The sequence below is a fragment of the Chiroxiphia lanceolata genome, chromosome 8, assembly GCF_009829145.1.
Source record: "Chiroxiphia lanceolata isolate bChiLan1 chromosome 8, bChiLan1.pri, whole genome shotgun sequence".
NCBI lineage: Eukaryota > Metazoa > Chordata > Aves > Passeriformes > Pipridae > Chiroxiphia > Chiroxiphia lanceolata.
In genome coordinates this window covers 33468527-33478698 of record NC_045644.1, presented here as the reverse complement: position 1 = coordinate 33478698, position 10172 = coordinate 33468527, and the positions used below count along the sequence as shown (strand labels likewise).

Genomic DNA, 10172 nt, shown 5'->3' with positions numbered 1-10172 from the left:
AGCCCCAGCTCCCACAGATCACAGAGGATCTCCAGCTCTGATTCACCTTCAGTGTCCCAGTTCAAGTAGGTAAATTGGGTGTTAATACTTACAGCTTTTTCCTATTTACAAATAGCCCCTTGCTGCAAGTACATTGAAATAAAGAGCAATCACACCTAAATAAAGAGAACACAGGGATGCAGCAGTTATTTGTGAGTGAGCTACCCAATGAAAACCAGATCGCAAGGCATAGTTTTCAGCAGTTAAAATGATATAGTAATGTTCTGCTAGACTGACAAAATTTGGCAGAACTTGATAGTAAGACAGTGGTAAGTTCTGGCCCATACAAAGACCTTACACAGTTGTAATGTTCCTTGATTCTGAGACAGACTTGCAAGCACACCCTGTACAATCCATAAAGTATCAACACCAAGGATAATCTGAAGCTGCAGTGACATAAGTGATTACAGATAAATGTATTTGTAGAACTGTTCCCCAATACAAAAGGTTTAATTGCTCCTCCAGCTGCTTCTGGCCATAACTTACGACTTCTCTGGGATCCAGTATGGCAGAATGAGTAGAAGACTTGGTTTCCATTTCATTTTGTCTTTTAACTTAAGGGGCAATGAATGGAGCACTTAAACTATTATTTTCAGAACACCTGAGCTAAATTTCATCAAAGAGTATACCATGCAGTTTGTCTGACAAGGAGGCCTCATTTTCAAGTTAAGGATCTTCAAGGGCATTCAATTCCTACACTTTGGAAGCAATTTTGCAATGTATACTTTAACATTCTTATATAGAATATCCACACAGAAGAATGCTGGCAAAAATAATAGTCTCTTGAGGACTGACATTCCTGGTGAATTCCCAGATCTGCTTCCATACTTTAAAGGAACAGCCATTTGCTCACCTTACAAGCACACAATTAACGTTAAACAACTGGCCCAGTCATTTCACTGCTCTTACATTCAAAAGCTGAATGTTAACTATAGGTGTAAATGCAACATTTTATTTCATCACAGCAACACTAAGTGAAATTGCATTTCCAAATTTTAAAAAAGACTGTTTCTAAAGTAGGCAGAGATTTTAGATAGATTTTTTTCTAGATATCCATCCTTTGATAGAGAACTTACTTGAGTGTTACCTGCACTGCTGTACAAAAAGTCACCCTCACTATTTAGAGCCCTGCTCAGAGAACACTGTCAGTTTTATCTTTGCTGCTTTGAGCTTGGCTTTCTGTATTTCTAAAACATCACTGAATTGAGTAATTCCCAACCCACTTTTTCACTGGCAGTCCAGTCAGGTGTTTGTACAACAGCCACACCCATCTGTGGGTTTCCCTTCCATGCTCAGATTCAGTGATCACAGTGATCTCTGGCTCTGTGGGACAGTCCCTGAGCCAACCCCAGTCTGTACAGTGACCCCTGAGCCAGCCCCATCCATACAGTGACCCCTGAGCCAACCCAGTCTGTACAGTGATCCCTGATCCCTGAGCCAGCCCCATCCATACAGTGACCCCTGAGCCAGCCCAGTCTGTACAGTGACCCCTGAGCCTGCCCAGTCCGTACAGTGATCCCTGATCCCTGAGCCTGCCCAGTCCGTACAGTAGTGATCCCTGAGCCTGCCCAGTCCGTACAGTAGTGATCCCTGAGCCTGCCCAGTCCGTACAGTGACCCCTGAGCCAGCCCCATCCATACAGTGATCCCTGAGCCAACCCCAGTATGTACAGTGATCCCTGAGCCTGCCCAGTCTGTACAGTGACCCCTGAGCCTGCCCAGTCCATACAGTGATCCCTGAGCCAACCCCAGTCTGTACAGTGACCCCTGAGCCAGCCCCATCCATACAGTGATCCCTGAGCCAACCCCAGTATGTACAGTGATCCCTGAGCCTGCCCAGTCTGTACAGTGACCCCTGAGCCTGCCCAGTCCATACAGTGATCCCTGAGCCTGCCCAGTCTGTACAGTGACCCCTGAGCCAGCCCCATCCATACAGTGATCCCTGAGCCAACCCCAGTATGTACAGTGATCCCTGAGCCTGCCCAGTCTGTACAGTGACCCCTGAGCCTGCCCAGTCCATACAGTGATCCCTGAGCCAACCCCAGTCTGTACAGTGACCCCTGAGCCAGCCCCATCCATACAGTGACCCCTGAGCCAGCCCCATCCATACAGTGACCCCTGAGCCAGCCCCATCCATACAGTGACCCCTGAGCCAGCCCCATCCATACAGTGACCCCTGAGCCCGCCCTGTCCCTACAGCACCCTACAGGGTGCCCAGCCCTGCCCAGCCGTACGTACCACGGTGCTGCCGTTGTGCATGTTGTGGGTGTCCTTGTGTGCGTGGGCACAGAAGTCGATGCAGGCCGTGACCCCGGAGAAGGGCCGGCCCGCCTGGCAGCCCAGCCGGCAGTCGGGGCCCATGTGCTCGTTCTCCACCTGCAAGGACAGTAAACTACAGCTACTTGGGACTCAAAGGGAGGGGCTGGGAGCCCCAGGGCCACCACCCCGCTTGTGACAGAGTGAAGGCAGCCAAGAAGCCACAGTGATCAAAAAGCACGTATTTCCCTATCAAACATGGAACACTTCTGGCTGGATGTCAGTGAGATAATCAGGTCAGCCAGACTCTAAGTGTCTTGAAACAGTGAAGCCAATTTATTTACAGTATTATCTCTAAGCCTTTGTCACCTGTGCCCAGCTCAGGCCACAACTGAACCCCCAGTTCAAATCTGGAGATGCAGTACATTAAAACCTGCCAAATGCCCCTGGAAGCAGCAGCTCCACAGCACTGCAAGGCCTGGGGCTGCTCCTCGGTTTGGGACCAAGCTGCTGCTCAGAGCTGAGTGTCACACACCTACCTGGTTCTGGAAAGCTTCTGGAGCAAGCTTCTTATACACTGGAGCCACATCAGTAGCCAACGTTTGCAAATTATTTTCCAGAAGTTCCTCCTGCAGAGAAAGGCAACATTCAGTGCTGGAGGTGGCTTTGAAAGCATCTCAGCCAGGTGAGAGATGCCTGACAGCTCAGCTTCTACCTCCTGTTTTATTAATCTGACTTCTGTCCTGCTGCCCTTTGTCACTAGCCACAAATGTCTACTTTTGCATGACCAAAACACCAAAATAGTTAGATATAAATCAACCAAATAACAGTGGAGGGTATCTGCTGGGGCAAAGAAACCCAACACAGGGGAACTCATTTCTGCATCAGTTCTGATATGTGTCAAGGAGGGAGGTATGTTCTACACAAAACCAGAGGACAAAACTCATACCCCATTGTGAGCGGGGATGGAGCCTCAGGTCTTCTTTTAGTGTTTTACTTATGGGCCTTAATCCACATTGACACAGTTCTGCTAAAAGAAGCCCAGGTTTCCACTACATTTCCTTTAACTGTACGAGAAACTGCCAATTGCATTTAACACATTTCAGCTCTTAGGTCTTTTCTCAGAGGTACATTTCTCATACTGCAACAGAACTTTCACCAGGAACAGTTGTTAACTCTTTTGTTCTTTGGAGGTGCAAAACTCAGGACTTTATGGAAAGACCTACAAGATTTGGAAATAATATTCCTTTCCTTAGGCAAAGCCATCATCATCATGGCTGGGCTTCGCGAATGAAGATTTAGGAGGCAAAGCCATATAAACTCAGAATTAGCTAGGTGGGCTTGTATGGCAGCATCACATTTAAATTCTTATTTATAGACACAATCTCCAAATTCTTATCCTAAGTTTCTGCTTTTCCAGAAAAATCACCAACCAACTGGTGACAGACACACTTTGTTTTCCTCCAAGGACCAGGCTTTGAGACACAAACACCTGTGTCTTCAGTTTTGCATTGTGTGGAAATGCAAAAAACAACAGCTGATTTTGTTCAAAAAAACCCAAACCCACTTGTCCCCCTACCCTGTAAACATTAGTGTACAGAAGACTCACTTTTTTCCATGCAGTGTTCCCTTACAAGACAATACTGTATTTTTAACTCACACCACAGCCAGTTCATCAGCTGGAAACGCTGCCACAAGGGTTTCTGAACTGCACTGAAGGTAACATATCCTTCATTATCTATCCTAAGTACCGTTCTTCCCTAGGATATTATACCCTTAACTCATCTCACTCCATCCAGTGCTTCAAATGATCCAAGTCTTTCTGGACTTTCAACTATCTTTTTCTCTATTTGCTTTCTTAATTGAAAATTTAATTTTATTAATACTTCCTAGCTTTATGTCATCTGCAAAATCATCAATAGCCAGTATTTAGCTAGAAAAAATAATGCCAAAACCAAGTGTGCCACTGAGCCTGCTCTGACCACAGACTTCCTGGAGCTGCCTCAGCTCTGTGTTTCCTTAGACACACAGGGAGGTTCTGCCTTGGGGGGTTCCCCAGCTAATTCAAAGCATCCCAAACCTACAGAGGACATGCCTGCACAGAATGCTCCATGCCCAGCATTAGACAGAGGGAGAACCTGAACACACAGGGAATGGCAAAAGACAGAGAAGGAACAGGATTCCTAAAATAAAAGAAGCCAAATAAACACATTTTTCTATAAACAAAGTTTATAAAACAATTCCCTCTTGAGACAAGCAAGGCTGGGTTTGGCCTGTTCTGCCTTCAGCTCACAACACCTTTATTCCTTCTTCATGAAAATATTTTCAGAGTAAAACACTAATGGGGTTGGTTTTTTTAGATGTTTGTTACTTCACATAATCCATCATTAATTTCTGTGCTGCCTCAACCTTTGTGACATCACCGACACTCCTAACCAGCAATTAACAGAATCACTTCACTGCATCGTGTTTTAGTGCATCCATTCCTTCAAAACCATTTAAAAAACATGCTGGCCACAGAAAAAACCCAGTTTATTCCTGGTGACAGAGGAAGCCCAGGCTGTCAGCTGGTCCTACAAAAGTGGGAAAGCACATTTTCTGTGCCAAGGCAGAAGCCCTGAAGGTCTGAGCTACAGGCTTGGTCCTTAGAGAAACCCTTGAGCTGTGTTTTACACTTCGGAAGAGTGAACGTTTCACACAGGTTACACCAGGAGCTAAACATGCAGAAAAGCATTTAAGGATAATTTTAGGGTAATTAAATACATAAGTGACACTGAGTTTTCACCCAGTGGAATAATGATTCTAAATACTACAGTTAAAAAAACTGCACTGGCTGTGTGTCTGTGATAAGCTCGGCACACGTGTATGAGAGAGAAAGGGGTGAAAATCCAGAGATTTCACTCCCAGTTCTGAAAATCACCAGAAGATGTGTTTGGAGGGGGAAAAAAAAAAGAAATCTTACTTGCTTAGGGTCATCAGTGAGAAGCCTAAACTTCCTGGGGTTTTTGCTCCTGGCAAACTTACAGCCATTGAAATACATACTCCATGAACAGCCAAATGAAAACGATGCTCCACAAGTTTCTGGGTCAAGTCCTTGACATGCACAAGTACGACTAGGAAAGGAAATAAAGACAGTCAGGTCAGCTGGCAACACAGTTCTTGGGTCTGGGGTTTTTTAGGTCAATGCTATTTGCTGTTTCTTTTATAATACAGAGCATAAAACAAAGGAATTTATAAAATACATGGCTTAACTAGATATTTTCTGTTAAGGAAATATTCATGTGTAGAGGGCTGACTTTTCTCCCCAGGAAGACAGACTCAACTCCCCCAAGACCTAATTCTGGGAAATAAATACTCAGTCACAGCTCTATAAATACACCCGTGCTACTTTCATTTTGAATTCTCCAGTTGGATAACCCTTTTATCCAGGAAAGTAGCCCTGCAACTAAAGGTTACCCCTAAATCCAATAGTTATTGTGTTATGTGCAGCAATACCATTAACTCCAAATTGATCTGACTTTCAAAGTGGACTCTAAGAACACAAGCATTAGATCCAGGTCCCTGTAGAGCTATGAGTCTGTGAAATGTGAGCTACACAGTGATCAGCACAAAGGCAGCACTGCACTTACAATATATTCTTATTAAACAAACTCAATTCCTCTCAGAGGCACAGAGAGGGAGATCCTGGGTTCAGGATCACGTCTGTTTTAACAAGTGCAATCCCACGTTGGTGGCAGCTCTTTGAGCCTGGTGGGTGTGCAGAGGGCACCTGGGGCAGCGTGCACAGAGCCAGGAGAGGAGCTCACGGCCACCCCCTCCCTGGCACAGCACGTACAGCTCCCACAGAGCCAGGAACGAGGCGTGACACAAGTGACAGCCGGTGGTTTGGGATTTGTGCATCCTCGTCCAGCTGAAGTGCTGCCTTGGCAGGCTGTCCCCGCAGAGCCCAGGCAGCCCCAGAAGGAAGAAGGGACTCACTCCTCGTTGAGCGCGCACCGGCGGCTCGTGGGGCAGCCGTACTTGCGCAGGCTCTGCGTCAGCTCCTTGTACAGGGTGTCCGCCAGCAGGTGGGGGATCCCCTCCCAGGCCAGGATCAGGATCACGATCACGGCCGTCTGGCAGTGGTGGCCCGCCCGCTGCCGCACCAGGCACAGCAGCTTCTCCTCGTCGCTGCTCCTGCGGATCACCTGCAACAACCACGGGGTTACTCTGGGAACAAACACCTCGTCAGCTGCTCCTCTCTGGGATGGGTGAGGCCCGAAAAGCAAGGAATACTGCTGCCCAAAGAGTGCCCATCGGCAAGCGGGACCAGGACTGCGTCACACTCAGCCCTGGGTAGAACAGGGGTTTGTGTTGCTTTCTTACCTGCAGGAGAGACAGCAGCGTATTTGACAGGGGGAGGAGTATTTTAGATCTTGTACACATGCAATAAAGGAGATGCATTAAAAGGCAAATAACCTCTGGAAGGAAACAATCCTGAGACAAGAGTTCCACTAAGAACCCAACAGTTACCCTGAAAATAAGGCAGAAAGTACAGTGCCAAACCCCAGAAGGCAGGTGTGTGAAAGCACGCCAGTAAGGCACACGTGTTAGGACAGCTACCAGTGTTAGAGATCAGTACCCAAGATGGTCCTCACCTTGCAAATATAAGAAAGCAATGAAAACAGTTTGTGTTCTTAGTGAAGGAAACAATGGGATTTTTCACAACATATCCCTAGACTACCTCCATTAAAGCTCTGAGAGTGGTGAAGCTGTTACTGACCTGCATGATGTACAAAGCCATCTTTGGCAACCTTATCCTTCAAACACAGAGACCAACCAGTGTGGAACAGTAGAATACACCACTGGATAAAAAGGGGGAAAATTATCAAAGAACTAGACAATCCTACTCCCACATATTTAGGGCTTTGCCATAATCTGGAAGTCACATTTAAGACCGCCAAAAAAAGCAGTAAGGCTAGGTATTATAGAACATGGGTTCTATAATAGATATGTTCTATATGTTCTATAGAACATGGGTTCTTCCAACACGTTTTAGCCAGCATGGCCTGTTCAAGGCCTCCAGCAAAGGTGTCAGTGCTCCAGTGTGAAGGGCCAACCCCCTCAGGCAGTAGAGGCTCCATCCTCCTCCTCAGCTGGGCACCTGCAGGGTTCTTGCTGTGTGAGCACCAGCCCCTGCACTGCAGAGGCCTCTGCCAGCTCCATCTCAGCACTGGCTCTGGGCAAGCAGGGCTGGGCCTTCCCCCAGCCCCCCCTCCACCTGCAGAGCTCCCACACAGAACAGTCCCGGTCATGGACGAGAAAAGCAGGAAGGCAGCAGTTCCCTTTCTCTTGGAATACCTCCAGATATCCAAGTGTTCAGGCAGATTCCCCATTGGACTGATGTCAAAGCTGCTGTGCTGCCAGATGTGCAGCTGTCACTCACATGTGACCCCTGCCCTGATCACCTCTGAATATCTAAATCATCTGAACTCCTGGAAAGCAGGGACCAAAGCACATCTGCAGTTCATCTGCCAATGAAAAAGGCTGCAGCAGATGAACAGCTGGAGAGTGCACCTGTGCAGGCTGAGCAGGGAGAGCAAGCTTAGAGTTCATTCCTGTCAAGAGAAAGTATCACCCTTCTAAAGCTGATCATGTGCTCTTACAATCAGCCTTGGGCTTCATGAGAAAATGAGTGGCTCTGATACACCACTCCTGACAAGGAGTCTTGGTTCTGACCAACCTACTGACTGACAGGTCAGTATGTCTTATAAGGAAAGAAAAATAATCCAACTCATTGACATTTAAGTGAAGTTGGCAGCAAGTCTGTTAAGGCTGATCCACAATACAGGTTATTCATGTCAAAGTTTTACATTCCTGAGGCAGCAGTTCCTTCTAGCCAGAACAATTTAATTTTGTTACTCAGTGTGAAGTGATGCTTTTACTCTCTTTTTTCTCTTATTTTTAGACCAACCCAAATAACACAGTCTGGTACTGTACAACGTCAGGTGCCTTTTTTAAGTTCTCATGTAGCTCTAAACTGGAAAAACACAGTCCAGGAAAAATGACAAACGAACACAAAGGAAATTTATAGTTCCCTTAAAACTAAGACCACACTTTCCTGCAGTTAAATGTAGCTGGAATTGGCTTCATTGTGCATACTGTAGAGAATGCAATACTCTTATTGCACCCAAAACCATTTTACAATCCACCACCTTTGGGCCACAAAGGCAAGTTCATGTATTTTTTAGTTGTGTGAATTTTACATCTCTGGGTCAGTTACATCATCCACTCATTGGATCCTTTTGTTCCCAGAGATCAGCCCTTCTCTCACCTGTCACTGAGCTGGGCTGGTTCCTGAGGTGGAGCTGGAGCCACTCTGCTTCCCCAGAGGAACAGAGGATGCCCTCCCAGAGCAGTAATGAACTGAGCCTCTCCTGTGCAATAACTAAACCCACAGCAATGCCACACTCAGGGTACAGAAAAAAGCACTTTTGAGCAGGACAGCTGAACTCCAGAGTGTTTCCCCAGACTGGGGACAATGCACAAATCAGCTGGCAAACCTCACGTCCAAAGGTTTTGGGTATTACTCATGATTTCTGTGATGTAGTTAACAACAGTGATAAAGTAAATCATTTAATACTTCAGTTTGTTTAATTTTGGTCCCTAATGCATTTACAAGGAATGAGAAAGTAAGCATTTGTTAAGCAGAAGAACTTAAAAGCTACATTTTTAGAATGGGAAAATAAAACTTTTCCTCTGCAATTACTTTTCCACACAAGCTAACCATGACTTCTGAGTGACTCACACAGAAAAATAACATGATCAACAAAACAGACTCGAACAAGTCTGTGAAGCATTATGTAACACTTACATGCAGCAAGCAAGAGGACAAGAGGAAACGGCCTCAAGGAAGGTTTAGACTGGATCTTAGGAAAAATTTCTTCCCAGAAAGGACTGTCCAGCCCCAGCACAGGCTGCCCAGGGCAGTGGTGGAGTGCCCATCCCTGCAGGGATTTAAAAGACTGTAGGTGTGGTGTTCGGGGCTGTGGCCTTGGCAGCGACGGGTTAATGGCAGAACTCAATCTTAGAGGTTGTGTCCAGCCTAAATGATCCTATAATGTCATGGTCAGGTTTTTGCAGGTATGTAGGGCCACATTACTCCTGAACTCATTTCAGCAACCACCCCATGTCATCAGTACTAAGTATCCATCAAGACCCCCACATTAACAATGAATACTCTTTCAGCTGCACTTCAGGAAGGGAACAGGACCTACCAAACTCCTCCACATGCTCCATCAGTACCCACCAGCCCTGCTCTGCACTCACACTAACTGGCATGAAGTTCCCTGCTGCCACTCCCTCCCATGTGTGCCAACACAGCCATGTCTAAGGCAAAAGGGAACACCAAAACGGGACTGAGCTCCTTCCAAAGAGCCTCCTTACACACACATATTGGACACACAGCACCACCAGGACCATCCTTGGAGGTGCTGATTTGGGCAGGACACTCAGTTGTTTTGATCACTCTCAAACCCCTGTTTTGCCCATCCCTCTGGTGCTGGAGTTGTGCCCCCACCAGTACCACATCCTGCATTCCTATGGCTGTCCCGGTGTCCTTGTTGATGTGCACACCCAAGGGAAGGCAGCAACTCAAGTGATTCATTTTCTCAGCTAGCCCAGGTATTCCCAGGTGGCAGGAGCTGAGAACATGAGCAAGCCTTCGAGGTGTCCCACAGCCAGGTGGGGCACAATCAGCAGCTATTCTGGCAACATACCACAGCTAAACCTCTGCACTACAAGCCACAAAGGCCTAAGCTTCCCAAATTTTCTTATCAGAAAGCACGAGCTAAATGCTATGGCAGGTTTATTGAAGAGGTGCCCTATGCAGTAGAATTT

At 46.6% G+C, this 10172-nt stretch overlaps 1 protein-coding gene across 15 annotated transcripts in view; it reads right to left on the bottom strand.

Annotated features, from left to right (window-relative positions):
* TET1 (tet methylcytosine dioxygenase 1) overlaps positions 1 to 10172 on the bottom strand; it is a 105426-nt gene that overhangs the window by 19767 nt on the left and 75487 nt on the right. For 14 of the 15 annotated variants that reach the window (XM_032694795.1, XM_032694792.1, XM_032694790.1 and 11 more), the window contains 4 exons: positions 6273 to 6481; positions 5257 to 5407; positions 2834 to 2923; positions 2277 to 2414 (listed from right to left, as the gene is read on the bottom strand). In XM_032694795.1, the coding sequence (XP_032550686.1) occupies positions 2277 to 2414; positions 2834 to 2923; positions 5257 to 5407; positions 6273 to 6481 (588 nt within the window). The remainder of the gene's footprint in view (positions 1 to 2276; positions 2415 to 2833; positions 2924 to 5256; positions 5408 to 6272; positions 6482 to 10172) is intronic. The other variant, XM_032694801.1, reaches the window with a different exon arrangement.